We start from the raw sequence: 18,094 nt of genomic DNA, 5'->3' as shown, positions 1-18,094 counted from the left end.
GGAAGCAAAGAAAAACAAAAGAGTTATGCTCAACTTCCCACCAAAAGCAATGTCCAGCCATTTCCAAGGAAGTAGGGCTTGAGCATGCAGTGATTGCTCTGGAGGACAAACCTCATAAAAATAAATGCCCCCTCACTTCCTTTGTCTTAACTTTCATTGCTGAGCAGACATCATACATTATGGAATCCCTTTTGCCTAGCTGTCCTGGTTATGTCCCCTCAAAACACCTTGCTCACCCCAAGCCTACTTGTGCCAGGCTGAAGTTGGAGAGACAGGGCTGATGCTGTGGAGCGCTGTTCAGCAGCAGCCAATTGCTGGTGTGTTACCAACAACCCCCTGCAATGCAAAGCACAGCACTGTGAGGGCTGCTCCAGGAAAAATCAACTCCGTCTCAGCCAGACTCAACACGTGTTCAGTATTTTCCCCTGGTGAAAGAATGGATAATTAAGTGAAAGCTGCATTTATTAAGCAATTCTGCATGTTTAGAAATTTACTTGCTTGTTCTTGCCATGAGCCTCTTGTGAATAGCAAACCTGCAAACTCTCACCCTTCCATGGTATTCCAGGGAAAACTACATTTCTATGAACTATATCCCAGAGGGAAAGAACTGAACTAGTAATTTCCAAAGAAGCCGCACACAACAGCAAGGTTTGAATCACAAATGTGAAAGTAAGGTCCCAATGAAGGAACAGTGCTTGGGCTCCTTCCTCATACTGCACCTTAAACATCTGAGAATCTGACTACCTCCCTGCCCAAAATTCAGGCATTGGGTCTGAATTTTGTCTCACACTATCCCACAGATTTAGACCTTTACCATCACCCCTGCTACAGTTTTGACCCAGGAAAAGTGATATTTTTCTTGACAGATGCCCGAGCACGGCGCAGATAAGCAGACTACCTTATGTGTATTCAAAATCGGGAGGTAATTAAAAATAGTGTCATTGTATTGATATAACCTATGACACTGCTGATAGCCACCAAGTCAGAGACTTACTGCTTTGTTTAATTTTTATTCATTATTGGTAGAGATGTATGGCTGGTACCCCTGATTATTTAGTTACCAGTTAAGAGGGACTTATGGTCTCATACTAACAAATTAATGCTTCTCTTACAGAATTGTATCTATCAAGCACCTGTGGTCAGCAAGGTAGCAAAGCTCAACTAGAACAAAAAGAGAACATGACCATCTTTTCTGAACTGTCCAGCTTCAAGGCATTCCCTCTTGACATTACCCTCTCCTCACAGTATCCTGTATCCTCCTCAAAGTATCCTGTAACATCTTATATATCCTAACAGCTTTGTGAGGCAAAACTAGATAACAAAGTGGGAGAAGAAGACAGAAGCATAGTAACTGACATAGTGTAACAAAGAATGAAAAATATACAGGTTACTTTTCAAAGGGAAGAGCAGGAATAAAGGTGAATGAGAAAAAGATGAGGGCAGTGGGGATGGAAAACACCATAAGAGCCAGTATCTCCTTCTACAAGCACCAAGGCCTCACAGAACTTTCTCATCCAGATGCTATGAGCTTCTCTTTTTGTACCCATGCAAACTGGATCTATGGACTCTCTCCTAAAGTAGAGACAAAACTGGGACTATCCCATGTAAACCAGAACCTGAACAGATTCTTAGAAAGGCAGAGAGCTACTAACACACAGACTGTGCACAGCATGCCCTGAGTAAATGCTGTAAGGAAACCCTAGACTGTAGACACAATCTGATGTCTGGAAACAGATTTCTTTTCCATTTTTAAACATGCCCTTTTTATTAAGCCAAAGAACTATAATTATGGGCACACGATTTCTACACATCTATAACTGCAGAGGCCTTTCTATATCTGTAGAACCACCATTCTTATCTTTAAGTTACTTCCTCAGAAGGAAATCTAAGCACCAGATAGTTTGTTTAACCTTAGAGCCCTTTTATATTTGGTCTTTATTTTGACAAGGTAAACAAATCTTTTTTCTTCCATTTTCCCCTCATAGTCATTCAGTTTCTCCCCACTGTATTTTCCTTCACTACATCCCCTTCAGCTCCCACAAAATTCCTTTTTCTAGTTTATTTAAAACCCAAAAATTGGCTGAAATTTTTACAAATTTTATTTTGGATCCATGATATATCAATGTTTTCAGGTCTGCAAAAGTCTAGGAGAGCAATTTCTAACTTTTTACAAAGCTCTAAAAACAGTGCAGGCACTGCAGTAGATGCAGACTGTTTATACATAAATACAAGCACTGAACATCTGATTTTACCAACATAAAATGGTTGTGTGCATTGGAAAGCCAGACATGGTGAATCTACACCCAAAAATCAAGACATTTTACTAAGTGTAAGGAAGAACAGATTTCAATCAATGCTAAGCAGATTTTGGGGGCCCGTTCAGGCAAGCCAGATGTATCAAAATGACTACTAGGCACAAAGGTGTTCTTCCAGACTCATTCAGAGTTTGGTTCCCATGACTGTGGATAATCCATAAACAGACAGGCCATTTAGAAAGAATGTTGAGATTTTACTCACCTGTATATTCAGAGTGTGACTACACATTTACACTGTAATCTGGGTTTATTTTTATTGCTAGCACTGTCCAGGATGGCATGCCTTGTATTGATAAAGATCATTTGGCTATTTAAGCAGCTGAGGGCTTTTCTTTCAACCGAAGTCTCACAATTCTATATGGACTACAAAGGGAAAAGCTGGAAGGAGGTGTTGTGGAAGTATATACAACCATTAAATCCTTAAAAAGAACCATCACAGGTAAATAGTTTTTCCTGTTTTGAGTGCTTGCCATGGGGGAGAAGAGCTCTTGTCCCACAGTCAATGATGGTGCTACAATGCACCCTAACCCTCCCTCCAGGTATTGAATGATCTTGATAAAAACTCCTGCCAAGCCTTCTCTTCTCCACGCTAAACAGTTCCAGATCTCTCAGCCTTTCCTTATACAAAGGATTCCTTCACATTTTAGCAGCTGGATTCCCTTCAGTCATTTCAACATCTCTATTGCACTGGGGAGCCTGGAGCTGGTCCCAGCAGCCCAGGTGTAGTGGAGGTTTTCAAGACACAAATGAACAGCGTGCTAGATTATCTCATCTACTCTCTTTTCCACAAAAGATCAGGCCAGATGATCTTCTGAGGTCTCTCCCTGAGCTTTTATGAACCTGTGTACATCAGGACCTCCAGGTCTTATTCTGCAAAGTTGCCCCCCAGCTGGATTGCTCCCAGTATATAATAGTGCCTGGGGCTGTTCCAGCCCAGATGCAGGACTTTGCACTTGTCTTTGTTAAACTGCATCACGTTCCTGTCAAACCATTTCTGGTTTGACCTGCTGAGGCTCCTCTGGACAACCCTCTGGTGTATCAACCAATGTGTTCTTTATCTACTGACTGTCAGCACTTTAAAAAAAATCAGAACTGTGGTCTCATGAACAGCCCATGAGATCTCTTGGCAGGAGCACTGTGTAGCACCATGCAAAGATACGTAGGGCTCTAGAGCAAGTTTATCAGGGCACAGCCTAACCCAGCAGCTGTCTCCAAAAGAACAATAGCAGCTCTAGGGAAAGTTAAAGGAGCTAATGGTGATCATGGGAATTAGGGCACTAAGGACAACGGAGCAAACCCTGAGTCAGCAGCAAGGGACAAAGTGGTGCAAGGGGCCCAAGGCGAAGAAGGGGCAGAGTCAGATGTGGAGCTGCAGCAAGTGAAACTGCAATGGATCTTCTCAGAGCAGGTTCATTTACACAATGCTTTTAGGAGCCACTGCTTCAGAACACAATCCCCTGCTACCATGATTCCTCTGCTGTAAGTGTTTAGTGATCAAGAAACAAGAGTTCTAACTCTAAACCAAAATTACTGATGTTAACAACAAGACATTGCCCTGTAGACTTTGAAAGGAAGTATAAACAACATTCCAGTATTTTTGCCAAAGCAACTAGTAGGAAGTGTTTTTAGCTTTTGGCAAAATGAGAAAAATTAGTATTTAGTTTTGTCATTTACTCTCACAGAAATTAATTTTTCCACATACCAATTAACATTTGCATTTCTCATTAATCCCTTTATTCCAATTTCATTATACTATCCAGATAGCTCATGTTGCCAGAAGGACATCAGAATTAGTTTCTGGTATTGCCTTTCATTATTTGAATAGTATGGAATATGTTTTTTATTGCAAACCAACTGATTCCTTCCTGACCATAACTCAGCACTTGAAAAGCACTCTATCCTTTTAGACAAAGAATTGACCTTCACTGAGCCACTTAAGAGAATCTGTCCCTATTTTACTCAGTTACCACAGAATCTTCCATTCTGTGATGTCATCTGAGGGACAAACAAGACAGATAAACACAATCTGGAAATAAGCCTCAAAGAAAAAAACAAAACCCAGTATAATAGCTCAATTTTTAAAGACCATTTTCTTTTTCAAAAAAACAATGGAGATGAAATTACTGGCAGACAGCTAAAAGAGATATAAAATAAAGTATTAAGCCAATTACACACAATTTGAGTCAGTTTGATTTCTCATCCACAAAACTCCTCAAAAGCATGAAAATAATTTAAAACCTGCTAATATAGATGTCCTGAAATTATTTCAGGAACCGCAGAGGATTACAAGGAACATAATAAGAAGAGGAAAAAAACAAAGGGAGTGAAAACTATAATCAAGTGCATAACTGATACCACTGATATGAGAAAATATAACTAGTAGAAAGACAACATAATTTGTAAAAATATATTGACAAATAGACCAACTCTCTGAGTCATCCTAAAGATGAGTAAATAACAATCCTGTAAACACAATCATGGGAATAGCTCACTCATTTTTTATGACAACTCCAGCGATAAGAAAATACAGCATTTCTTATTTACACAGGCTGTTGATGGAGAACCTCATGCACATGTTAAACAGTATGACTTAAAATAATAATCAAGGTTGATGAAAAACTTCTATCCTTATCCTTTTTATTCTTCACAGTCTTTGCATATTCTGTCTAATATTGAAAATATTAACAGTATCTATTTGTGGCAGTGTATCTTTAGGCAACCAGACAACTGACAGTCTAATTCTAACTATAAAAAATATCTAAAACATTAGCCTAAATATATTTGAGTCTGAAAACCACACCCTCATCATCTTCCTAACTTGAATCTTGAATAAACATGGCATTTCTAAACAGAAAATAAATTTAAATCCATTGTTACTACAAGTCTACCTAAACTGAACTGACATTTCTTCTCTACCCTTTGCATGGCACACTTTCCCATTCCAGAATTGCAATTCAATTGGTATTAAGGACTTTCAAGACCTAGATCTCCCAGATTTGGAGACCAATTATATTGACCTGAAACTAAGTGCTAGAGTGGAAAGACTCTTTAGAGTACAGGGTAAAAACGAGCCTAAACGCCACTGTCTCTTTCATGAGCTAAGAGACCAGAGATAAAAGTTACCTCTTACCCTTTTCTTTAGAAGTCTGTAACAAGTTCTGAAAAAAAGAATTCTTCTTCCCCAGTGTTCTCTCAGTATCCCTTAACCCTATATCAAACCAGGCACCTTCTTGAAAGGGTAGGTGTCACAATCTGGAAAACACTGTAGAAAGCTCCACCTGTGAAGGATTTCCCACTACTCAAAATCAGTGATCCAAATAGCCAGTGGAACTGAGGCAGAAATAGATAAAGATTAGTTGGGAGCAGGTTAATTTCCTGTTTCCCTGTCTTTATGAGAATTCCAAAACTTGTCAATATACATAATTAAAAAAAAATAATAAAAATACTGAAAAATGTCTGGAGAGTCAGCTACACCATACTTCAAACCAATAGCCACACCATATCACTCATTTCAAAAACATCATCCAGAACAAAACAGAATGGGTGTTCCCCTGAGGAAAAAAATCTCTCTCCTCTGTGGGAATCCTTTTCTTTGAAGAGAAAAAGAATGTATATTTTGAGCACAGATGTGAAGGTAGTTCAAGCAACCAGAGAGAAGTAATTTCCAGTGGTCCTCTCCAACCCACCCTATTCTTTATCATTTAATTTTTTGCTTTTATCATTTTCTATTGAAATACTACAAAACTCTAAAAAAGCACAAGCAAGAGAAACTATTCTCATGGAAGAAGAATATATTTCAAGGATACTGCAAAACAGGCATTTAATAAAGAGAACAATGGTGAGAGAAAACAGGGCAGAGTATATCTTCTTTATAGTACCTGCTAATCCTTTTGTAGCTCTTTATAAAACTCACTTATTAAAAAAGAACAAGCCACTTGGGAATGAACTGTTTGCCTCCAAACTCTTCCTCACTCAAGGCACCTCTGCTTTGAAGAAGTCCTGGAATGACATCTAAGCTTTCAGAATATTGAGAAATTAGAGTAGGAAAAAAAAAAATCATCATTCTTTCACACCCAGGAAACTGTTGCTCTTCATCAGCAAATCTGCCATCACTGTTGACACTTCTCTTGAAATATATGAATGCAGAAAACATTTTAGAAGTTTCACTTCTATAGCAATCACAATAGATGGCAAGGCACAATGGTTAGAGGATGGTGTAAACAAAACTGAGCTTCCTTATGATTGCCAGAAATTGTTCCTAGCTTTCCTGAGGCAACATGTCAATAAATTCAATCTGCTTCAATTAATATACCTATTCTATTACATCTAGAATGTTATTTGCAAAACAGAATTGCAAACAAAATGGCAAATGGCTTTTTCCCTCAAAAGGTCATTTTCTCTTTTTCCCCCAGTACCTTTACAAGGCAGTTGTGATTTCATTAGCACTGTTCATTCTTTTCTTCAGTCTTTGGGACAACAAAAGAATGTGAGACAGAAAGTGATCAAGTCTCTTGTTGGAATAGAATACCTCCCCCTTCTGTTGTCTTTAAAATAAATATAATAGCACTAATGGCAGGAATCTGCCATGCTATTTTGTCATGCTCTACTGTTTCCTCATTAGCAGAAAAAGGGTTTAATTAGGAAAGTTATTTCAGCACATGTATAGGAACTGTAGGGAAAGGGGAGTAGGAAGTCCCCTGCCTCCCCCTGTATGAAGTATACTACATCTACAATCCCCTTGCTTAATTCCTGTAAGGGTTTTAAGTCACTGCAGTACAGAATTGAGGTTGACACCTGCTTCATGTAGAAAATGACAGGACACTAGATAATAAAAGATTTGACATTCCTTTAAGCTTTCATCCTATTATGCCTGAATGCGATGTACTTTAAATAGAAAATATCTAGTAACCCTATACAAGATACCTCAAGTATTTATGATACAGAACCAGATGCAATCTAACCTTCCAATCATCTAGTAAACATGTTCTACTGAGAAAGAATGCCAAATCTCTCACTGCAATGGCCCCTCTATGGTTCTGGAGCCTTTTACATATAACTATCATGAAGAGCAAACTCAACAAACTGTATGGAAGGCGAGGTTTGTGGTACCTTTCAACTGCCATGTCAGAAGAAGAATGACATCTCTGAACTCACCCAAGCACACAGAACAATGTCTGCCTGACTTGTGGAGTATCATACACAAACACTGGACCAATGTGCTCTTTGGTCTTAGCAAGAAGATACAACATATGAGAGCAGCTGAGATTATCCACACCCATCCCATCACATGATGGCCTGAACTGCTTGGCTGATACAGATGAGGGACCTTTGTCTGTGGCTAAAGAGAAAGCATTTTGTATTACTCTTGTGCATCTTGCAGCACTGCAGATATACATGGTGCTCTAAGCCTAATGAGCACCTAAATGGTGTCAGGAAGCTTCGCCTCCTAAGCATTGGCAAAAACCAGCTCTGACTCGAGTACACAGAAGAGGACTCACAGGAGAGGTAAAAATGGACTATTTAAAAATACTCATCTTGCATCCAACACAGAAAGATGGAGGAATGTTATATTTTTCTACCATTTTGGAGAGAACTAGTCAGAACAATATTCGAGAGCAATTTTTGGTATTATGTTAAGGCCAGTAATTTGAGATCTAATTTAACTGATGTATGAGACTCATGGTTGCAAAAAGCATCAGTAACAAAAATGCAAAACCAAAAATTTGCAGAGTTCTTGTTCTTAGAAGGAGAAGTGTACAATTTTGAACAGACAGGAAGCATGCCTAATGGGTTAGCTTTCCATTATACATGCAAGTTTTAAAATTATGACTGAGAAAGAAGGTGATTCTTTTGAAGTAGCAAAAGTATCAACTGACCCTTTCTGTCAGAGGCATTTGGACACCATCAACCAAAACAGCAACCCAAACAGAAAGCAGAACTGAACACAGTAGGATGCATATTCCACAAAAGGAACTATCCATCTCCACTGCGACACTGAAGTACATAATGCCACACCTTTATTAAATAAAATTCAAACTACAGTAAATTATGTAGTATGATAATCCAACTAGTCTTTATCTAAGTTATTAGATCACTGATTTTAAAGAGAGAAAATTATATTGCAGTAAAGTATTCTCTTTGGTGCTTAACCTTTCTTTTTTTTCACCTACTTTTTTCATCTCTGCTCTTATTTTCTCATTCGTCCTCCACACTCATGGAGTTTTTTCTTTGCTACAACAAATCTTCGTTCTTTTAGAATCTGTCTTTTTTTAAAATCCTGCTTACAGTTTCATTTAAAAGAGTCCTTTGATAGCTCTGTTATGTACCATTTACTGTAAGAGCCTCAATGGACAACATTCTCTTACACTATTAAGTGCTATCATCAAGTTAGTAAATGAAAGGCCTTTCATTTTATAAAATTAGGAACATAGTCTTTAATATCAAAGGTGCTTAAGAATATCCAGGGAAATAGCTTTTCCCTAAGCATACAAACATGCTAGAAAGAAGCTACTTACTGGCAAACATGTCTTTTTAATAGTGAACAAGTTTTACAAGGATGTGTTTTGAAAATAAAGTGTTTTTCATTCTTTGTTGCTGAGACTGCCAGATCTGTCAATGTTATTAGCACAAAACAGTTGTTCATCTGACTGCTAATGCAGCAACTGATACACCAATTACCCACAGTGCCACAGGGCTATTGCTCCCTGTGCAAGAATTCACATCTAAATCTAAAGAAAAACAAACTAGTTGATTATGAACTAAAGAATGGATATGATATTCCAGGTCCAGTAAAAGCAGATGCAGGCATGTGAGTCTCATTAATCTCTTACACCTACTTGGTCATGCAAAAAAAAAAAAAAAAAAAAAAAAAAAAAAAAGAACTAAAAATTAAAAGTCACAAAAAAATTCTGCTTCTATTGCTAAAGAGTTTTAGCCTGGTTTTGTGTATGATCACATACCTGAACTGAAAGCATGGCTCTACTCATCTGTCAAGCTAAGTGAAGAACGGCATAGCACCTTAAAGCAACAGGACTAAACTACAAAAGCAAGCACATTAAATTTAAACTTGAGGATTTTACACACAGTGACTAGAAGACTTGGTTTTGAAATGTTAATGATCAAACAATCACATCAAATAAATTTCTACCACCAATATTTTACAAATTAGTCTTTTGAATGTAGAAACTTCCTAAAAGAAGAAATGTAAATTTTTCTAATAATCTAAACACAGTTTCATTTTGAAGCACATGTAATGTTATCTTCAGATACCATTAATTTTAAGCATTTTGATATTGCACAATTGAGTAACCAGGAAGAGGGCTGTATGGAAGATGCACATTACCATACTTGACCAATGCTGACCTTTCTCCTTGCAGCTGAAGTGAAAAGTTTCCTGGTGTCCCTTCCATGGAGTCTTCATTTCCTGATCTGCTGGTATGTTCATTACAAATTAATTGTCTACTCTCATCATTAAATGATGTGTACAACTTTTGTTCTGTTAAGCAGTTATTATTACTTCTGTCAAGACTATTCATCATCATAGTTGGCTCTTCAAAATCAGGTTTCATTTCATCTGAAACAGTCAAAGAGAACACATTTTGTTCAAGTGTTATTAATTACTGCTTGTCATGTTACATTATCAAAATTTGCTTGTATCAATTTAAAAGCTGAGAAAGTTTAAGACTATTAAGAGTAAGGTAGTCAGTGTCTTCTTATGAACAGCATTTCTTAAAGTCTTTTGGGGTTGTGTTTAAAGTTTTAATATTTCATCTCCATGATTTCCCCTTTACAAATAGGTGGATTGTACCTGGTGAAAAAAATTGATTGTATTTCAGGACCTGAATATTATGAAGGAACTCAGGAAAAAGGTAGCTGTTAATCCTGTAGCTTCTATGTACATACAAGAAGAACCTCCACAAATAAAACCCCTCACATAACATTTGCATGATCCCAAAAGGGAAGAGACCAAGGCAGGTTACAAATACACCAGCTTCTCAACTTCTTCAATTAGTAACATCAGCTTATTAAGGCTTTATGAAGTGACACATTATATAAAGATATATTTATAGAATAAATACATAAAAATGAAGTAATGTTTAGTAAGTCAAAATGAGATATTCAGTTTATAATGTAAAGTAACAATCCCGGACAGTGTAAGAACTGTCATTATAAATGAGTCTTCTGAAATAAAGACAGTCCCAGCACACTTTATTATGAGCCAGCATGCAGGAAGCCAAGATGCCATTTCCCATCTTCAAGAAAATTACTTTTAAATCCCACATTTGGTGACCTTTATTAAACCTCCACTAATAAAACTCTTAACAACAAATACGATGTAGTTGGAGGCCTGTCAAGACATATCATTCCTTTTTATTCCTCCTTTTAGGCTCAGGGAATCCATCAGGGAATCTCCTTAGATGATGGCATCTCATTATCTCTTCAAGCATGACAGCATTTAATGTTAATTTTACTGATGACAACTTTCAGTAAAATTCCATTACTTGGAAACCTATAGAAAGAAGAGGCACCTGAGTAGTTTTCAGCTCATTTTCAGTAGTGCAAGCCAGCATCATTTTGGGAAACCAGAGTTTCAAAACTGCCTTAAACCCATTTAAATACTTCCAGAATTCATACTGAAAGGACACACAAGTCCTTTAATGTATTAATAATTCATGTAATTACCAATATTAAAACCCATCATGCAGTAATCTTTATAGCAAATATGTATCAAAACATTCTTACTCTGATTCAGAGGAACCACCTTAGCAGAAAATAAATCTTTCAGAGAAGTTGCTCTAAATAAGCCTTTGCAAGCTTTGCTGACTTTTCTAAGCTCTGCAGCATCAGCAGGAGGTGTTGGATGGAAAACAGAAGAAGCTTCATCTTTTTTTTCAGAAATTACTACTACTGGTTTCTGTGACAAAAATAAAGAAGACTTTTAAAAAAAAGCACAGATAATTTAATTTTCATTTAAGTAAAAAATTAAAAAAACCAAACCTACATAACTTCTAACAAAGGGCTAAGTTCAAAATAGAACAGGAGTTACACTGGCTTGCTCATTAAGAAATTTTCATATTCTGAATCTAATGATATCATTCCACCAAACAAACCAGATGTCTATACCATTATCACCACAGAAAGCCAACATTCAGAGGCGCAGAAAACAAAACCTAGCTTGAGTAGAACTCAGAATTATTTATTCCTCATAAGTACTCATTTAACTACATCTGCAGCAAGCTTATTTATCAAAGAAAATATTGTGCCAATGACTATTGTCAACAATTCTAGAGATACATCTATTCTTTGATTTGCTTTTGAGCACTAAAACAGTATTTCCAAAGCACTCCAAATATGTTCACATCATATGTACTACTTTCTGTCACACTGAGACAAATCATGCAGATCCAGAAACATGAAAGTCCTAGTTTTATGTCAGTGTCTTGCATCTTAGAGGAGGTGAACAAGTCCCTGAATCTCTAGTATCAAGTACTTGTTGTGCCCTTGACCTACATAAAGTACTGACCTCTAATACCAATACCAATTTCCTTAAAATAAAGAATCCACTAAAAAGTCTCCAGCCAATACTTCAGAGCTCTCCATAGTATTAAGGAGCCAGCAGGTGAGACTGACTACTTACAACCACCACAATTAATATGAACTCTTAATTTACAGTGTATTAACTTATACCCATTGATAAAGAAAAAAAAATCAGGTTTTGCATTCGTCAGTAGTTTTCTCTAATTTTTTTCCACTCTCACAAAATACATGAAAATTTAACACCAGTTCTTAAATCCAAATGTAGATATACATAATCTAAATAGAAGTATGCCCAGAATTTTTTAAACTTGATTCATGTAAATACATTCCCTTATCCAAATTACTAAAGTATAAAATTTCTTAGATATTTCCCCTTATTTCCTGAAGAATTTCCTAAAGGTTCCTGTCTGGAAAAATGTATACAGCAAGTACATTTAATTGCTATAGCATGCTCTGTTATCTTTGGTACTAAACAAACAGTCGTGACTTAATCTTATATTTAAAGACCAAATATAAAAAAAAACTGTGAAAGAGCAGATACACTTATAAATTGAAAACAATTCACAGCTTTCACAGAGGGAGAAAAATGGTTCTTAAAGGACCTCTATCTGTTTTGAAATAAAACTACAATCATGACATTTTATAGAAATGTAAGCCAAATAGAAAGCAACCTAGTTACTTTCACAGAACCACAAAATAGATGAGGTTGGAAAGGACCTCTGGAGGTCCAAGCCCTGTATTCAACTACAGCCACCTAACCTCAGTTGCCCAGGACCATGCCCAAGAAGCTTTTGAAGATCTCTGGGCAACCTGTGCCAAGGCCTCATCACCTCACAGGGGGAAAACTGTTTCCTGAGGTTCAGAGGAAACCTCCTGTGTCCCAGTTTGTGCCCTCTGCCTCTGGTCCAGTCACTGAAAAGAGGCTGATCCCGTCCTCTTTGCACCCACCTTTCAGGTATTTACATCCATGGATAAGGTCCTCCCTTGGTCTTCTCCAGGCTGAACATTCTCATGTCTCCCTGTCCCTTCATCACCTTTGGGGCCATTCATCAGATTCTCTCCAGTAGCTCCATGTCTTTCTCATACTGTGGAGCCCAGAACTGCATACCAGCACTCCAGGTGCTGAGTAGAGGGGAAGGATCACTTTCCCTCAACCTGCTGCCAACACTCCTCCTAATGCAGCCCCAGATACCATCAGCCACCTTCTTAACAGCCAGGGCATGCTGTTGGCACATGTCCATGCTCATGAACTTCACCTATTTTAGTAAACTTACACTGAAAGAAAGCTGACTCAGTTATCAGCCTTCTGATTCTTGTTAATGTCACTTTGAATCATAAAGCAATACAGCAATATTTAAGTAGTTTAAATTATTTTCCAGTTTATAAAACTGACTTTATAAGTCTCAGACTAATGTTACAACAAGCCTCCACTCTTCCCAAATGTCTTTAAACCATTTATTTTCCTAACACTACCAAGACACATATTTTATATCAGTAGTGCATGAGTTATTTCCAGAGTACTTACATGAGTCAGTGGACTTAGACGAACACCAGAATTCGGTCTTGATTCAGATGAATCAGAACTGGAAGTATCAAGACTAATGAAGAAATGAAACATAGTTAGAATAAAGCAGACCCAGAGTTGTGTGACCAGATGGTTTTTTTAAGTGCATGCTTCTTCCCTTTGCCAGTGAATACAGGGAAAGGGAAGAAAGGAAAAGTCACAAGAGCACATCAGCACATCAAGGTAACAAAACTCCACCTAGAAATAATTTTGAGGCAGTAAAAACTCTGTTTGAAAATGAGCATTTCAAACTGCAGGACCTAAAATTTCACATTTAAAAGATCTCAGAAGCACTGAAAAAAGATCTAGCACATAGGTTATAGGAAACAAGCAAGCTTTCACATGTTCTAGGAAAAAAGCTGAAGACTATCTCAATTAAAAGCATTCAATTGTCTCAAGAAAAGGTAAGTAACAGACTATTTTCTTATACTATTCTACACATAAAAACTAGTGTATAGTGACTGCCTCTGGTAGCTCTAAGCCAGAGAAACTTGCTGGACATGTAGATTAACACCAACAGTAAAGATCATTAGAAGAAGGCAAAGGATGTGATTAGGAATACAGATTAACACAGGGAAAATAACCACCAGAAGCATAACTAGAGAATCAAATCTCTTGCTGCTAAAGGATATTTGAAAACATCTTAAAGCCACAGTACCTAAAAAGTACAGGGTGTCTATTTTGAGGACATCGTGAGGATTGAGACCCAGAAAGTTTCCTTTGTTCATCTGTAGGTGTGAATGGTCTTTGAGTTTTCACTGTTCGTAGAGCATCTCTGGCTTCATTTACAATCTCAGAACTGGTCCTAGGCTTTGCCACTGACAGCCAGTAGAATGGTTCTGCTTTTCTTCTGTTTTCAGTCTTTGAAGCTTGCATTCCTCTGCAAAGTACTGCACAGGAAGAACACTGGAAAATATATGTGAATGGCACAAAGTATTATGCTAGTCTTAAATTACAAACTATTAATTCATCACTGGTTATGCTACCACAGTGAATCCTAGACAGTGCTGAAATAGAGGGAAATAAGGTACACTGATAATGCATTTCCTCTCTATTCTTCACTTCTGTAGGATAATACTCAAAAACAGAAAGCATCTGACATGGAGGATCTACCATCAGTTTGTTTATAGGATACTGAAATATGTCACTGTGCTTCATGGGCCAAATGTGGTCCTCTACAAATCCATAGAAAATCTGTTTCTTGACACTTGGTTACTTGTGAAACACCACAGCCAAAACAGGAATTCAATAATATGCTGCAAAGAGACAGGTTTTACCAACTTAAGAAAAACCCAATATATATTATCGACCTTACCAAGGGCAGCTTCCTAATATGTCAGAGGCATCATTATCAGTAACTGAAGCACAGTTATCAGCAATTGATGAGCAGAGACAAGGAAGAACAGGCAATCCATTTTTTTCCTCTGAAAGAAACGACTCCCCAACCCAACCCCAAGCACAGGCAAAGAAAGACAACACTAATGTAAGTGATAAACCCAAACTTCCAATCAGCATTCTGTCCTGCTGTAGCTTCTGGGAAATGCAATGGGCAGTGACAGACTTGTTCCATCACCCCCTGGACCCACAACCCATCACTATCATGGTGCAGTTCTCTGTAGGTATCATCCTTGTCATTTTACAGCAAACTCATCATGAGTCTTACACCATGCAAAATTCCTCTTCTGCTTTCAGACTTACCTAAAAACAAAAATATGTTTCTGCACTGTGACTCAGACCATCTGGTAACTTCTATTCTCTTACACAGTTTATGACAATGAACTGACAGTAGATCAGACACCATCATCTGGGTTATTTCTAAACTATGGAGTAAAAAAAAATCTTATATCCTTAGTTTCTTAGTTCAATTCTTCCTGTTCTGCAGTCTAACTTTTTCAGCTGCTTCTTCTTTCTTTGAGAGCCTGCACATTCTGGTAGTGTCTGTCATTGTTGCACATCCAATATAAAACTGGACAAGGAGAACTGCACCACATCTTTCACTAAATGATGCATAATTAAAAAAACCTCAGGAACAGATCACGAGCCTGAGACTAACTGTTTTTAATATTTCCAACTACAATTAATATATTACTTGTCTTCACTGTGACTGAATTTTGTTCTCTATACTCAATACTCTTCCCTCTATTACAATGTAGTTAAAAAAACAGTAAGGAGTTCCACTGCAGCTGTCTGTTTAGAAAAAAATTAACCAGTTCTCACTGGAAAAAGGAAGGTAGGCTATCATTCCCTATTCCCCCAGCTACTGGAAACCAGAATTTTGACCTTAAGTGGAAGGTGTTCTCTGTAGGCCTTACGTGTCTGATACAGTTGGCAATGGTCCTGTACAGGGCCAGGAGCTGGACTCCATGATCCTTGAGAGTCCCTTCCAACTCAGCCTATTCTGTGATTCTGTAATTTTGCTCCCCGGCTCCCCAGAGGGAAGACTGCAGCATCAATGGGGACAGCATAACTGGTACACACAGATCTTGTCCCTCACTACTGTCACCATTTCCAAGAAGCCTTTAACTTGCACAAGTGAAGAGCTCCTCTCTGACTCTGCTGGGAGGTAGAAGAGTATCACAGCAGTGTCTGAAAAGCCATACTTGGGCTCTTGTCCTTATTCCCCAATTGTTTACTCCAGAAGTCTGGTCTTTGCTGTATAGGAAGATTTTTAAGCAGTAGAGAGCAGTACAGGATCCACACATTACTCCCAGCAATGTCCAGAAGTGAGACAGCTGTACTCTCACAGCTCTTATCTCAGTTCAATCAAGATGAGAGAAGCATGGCTGGCTACATCAGATATGGCACCACATTGGCTCTGCCATCTCACACTGCCTCTGCCATCCTCTTTCCCATCTCAAGACCAGTGTCATTTAATTGTTAGGGTGCAGAGTGGGTGTATTTGCAATCACTAAGTACAGTGAGGAGAAGCCCTGTATTCAGGCTATGAACATTCTGCTCTCTGACATCCAAACCATGTTCTGTATGCCCTAGCAAATCTCTAGAACAGTTAGCACACAGATACAGGTTTAGTAAGAATCCCAGAATCTCTGAGGTTGGAAGAGACCTTTAAGATCATCAAGTCCAAAGCCAACCCTGCACTGCCCCTGTAACCCCTAAACCACATCAATCACTGCCCAATCCAGACGCCTCCTAAACACACCCAAGGCTGGTGACTCCATCACCTTCCTGGCCAACCTATTCCAGTGCATGGCCATCATTACAGTGAATTTTCTTTTTCTAATATCTAATCTGCATCTCCCCGTCTCAGCTTAAGGCCATTTCCTCCTGTCCTTTCACTGCAGGCACGGTAGAAGAGCTGGGCCCCCACCTCACTACATCCTCCTTTCAGATGTAAACAACAGCTATTATTAGACATAGTTCTGATTCACAGAAACTTACCAATCACAATTGATGCACTTTCACCCCGGTGAAATTTTGACGCAGAAAAATCGCTATCAAAGAGAAAATAGAATGAAGTTACGAGAGCCGAGTTCTCAGCGGAGTGAGGTTTCCAGCGCAGCCGTGGGTCAACACGTCCCAGAGGAACCCCTCAAACAAGCAGCACCTGTGGAGTAAACGCTGTCCCAACCCACACCCGGCAATCGCGCCTCCCTCCCGAGCACGGGAAAGCTGCCGGGAAGCGCCACAGGGATTATCAGTCTCCGGCCGCTTTCCAAAGCCTCCCGCCCGACTTACCGCACAGTCCGGCCCTTCGCCCCCGCCCGGCCAGGCGGCACCCCCAGGGACGAGCGCTACGGCCGGCGGGGGCACCGGGCGCTGCCCGGAGCACTCGGTCGGGACCCGCCAGCGCCTCCGCAGGGCCCCAGCCTCGCTCGGCCGCCCGCCGTTCCCATAGCAACCGTCCGCGCCGCGCCGCCGCCGGGCCCGAGCCCGAGCGGGGCCGCGCCCTCCGCGCCGCCGCCGCCGCGCCCGCGGGGCCGCCCGGGCACCCCGGGGCGCACGCGCCAGCACCTGCGGGCGCGTGCGCGGCGCGGCCGCTGCCGGGCCGGGATGGCGAGCCCAGATCCCGGGGATGGCGTGCCCAGATCCCGGGATGGCGTGCCCAGATCCCGGGGATGGCGTGCCCAGATCCCGGGGATGGCGTGCCTAGACCCAGGGATGGCGTGCCCAGATCCCGGGGATGGCGTGCCCAGATCCCGGGATGGCGTGCCCAGATCCCAGGGATGGCAGTGCCCATGCGGGCTCCTGCCGCGGCGCTGTCCCGCAACACTCTGCATTCCTGGTGGAGAGCTGTCCCCCGTGGCCAGTGCTGGCCCGCGTTCATGGACAGCGTGGTGGCGGCTGGCACAAGCCAGGGCACGGCTGGCAGGAGTTACTGGGGTGACCTGCTGTTGTTGCCAATTTAGGGACGCTAAACACAGACACGGGGCCTGGTTTAGACAGGAGGTGTTTTTTGTTCTGTGCAGGGTGCAAGGTGGAAGTGTTACACAAATCAACTCAGATTCTCAAAAATTTACAGAATCACAGAATTGGTTGACTTGGAAAAGACTTCTGAGATCATCGAGTCCAACCTATGACTGAACATCACCATGCCAACTAGACCATGGCACTAAGTGTCATGTCCTGTCTTTCCTTAAACTCCTCCAAGGGTCAGTGACTCCACCACCGCCATGGGCAGTCCATTTCAATTACACTAAATATACATTTTAGCAAACAA

The 18,094-nt window shown here is 39.9% G+C and overlaps 1 protein-coding gene across 7 annotated transcripts in view; it reads right to left on the bottom strand.

Moving 5' to 3' along the window:
- Positions 1-17,373, bottom strand: part of ARMC2 (armadillo repeat containing 2) — a 70,527-nt gene extending 53,154 nt beyond the window's left edge. For 4 of the 7 annotated variants that reach the window (XR_013181331.1, XR_013181332.1, XM_077175179.1 and 1 more), the window contains exons 1-6: positions 17,113-17,373; positions 16,816-16,868; positions 14,075-14,322; positions 13,378-13,450; positions 11,058-11,229; positions 9,678-9,888 (exon numbers count right to left, since the gene is read on the bottom strand). Coding sequence is in view for 5 of the 7 variants with exons in the window: in XM_077175179.1 (XP_077031294.1) it covers positions 9,678-9,888; positions 11,058-11,229; positions 13,378-13,450; positions 14,075-14,292 (674 nt within the window). In the remaining 2 variants the exon portion in view is untranslated. Of the gene's footprint in view, positions 1-9,677; positions 9,889-11,057; positions 11,230-13,377; positions 13,451-14,074; positions 14,323-16,815; positions 16,982-17,112 lie in introns of all 7 variants that reach the window. The other 3 variants (XM_077175182.1, XM_077175181.1, XM_077175183.1) reach the window with 3 other exon arrangements.
- Positions 17,374-18,094: the final 721 nt, after the last annotated feature.

The sequence above is a fragment of the Agelaius phoeniceus genome, chromosome 3 (assembly GCF_051311805.1).
Source record: "Agelaius phoeniceus isolate bAgePho1 chromosome 3, bAgePho1.hap1, whole genome shotgun sequence".
NCBI classification, from domain to species: domain Eukaryota; kingdom Metazoa; phylum Chordata; class Aves; order Passeriformes; family Icteridae; genus Agelaius; species Agelaius phoeniceus.
Note: the sequence above shows the minus strand (reverse complement) of the source record. Positions and strands in the feature narration are given on the sequence as shown.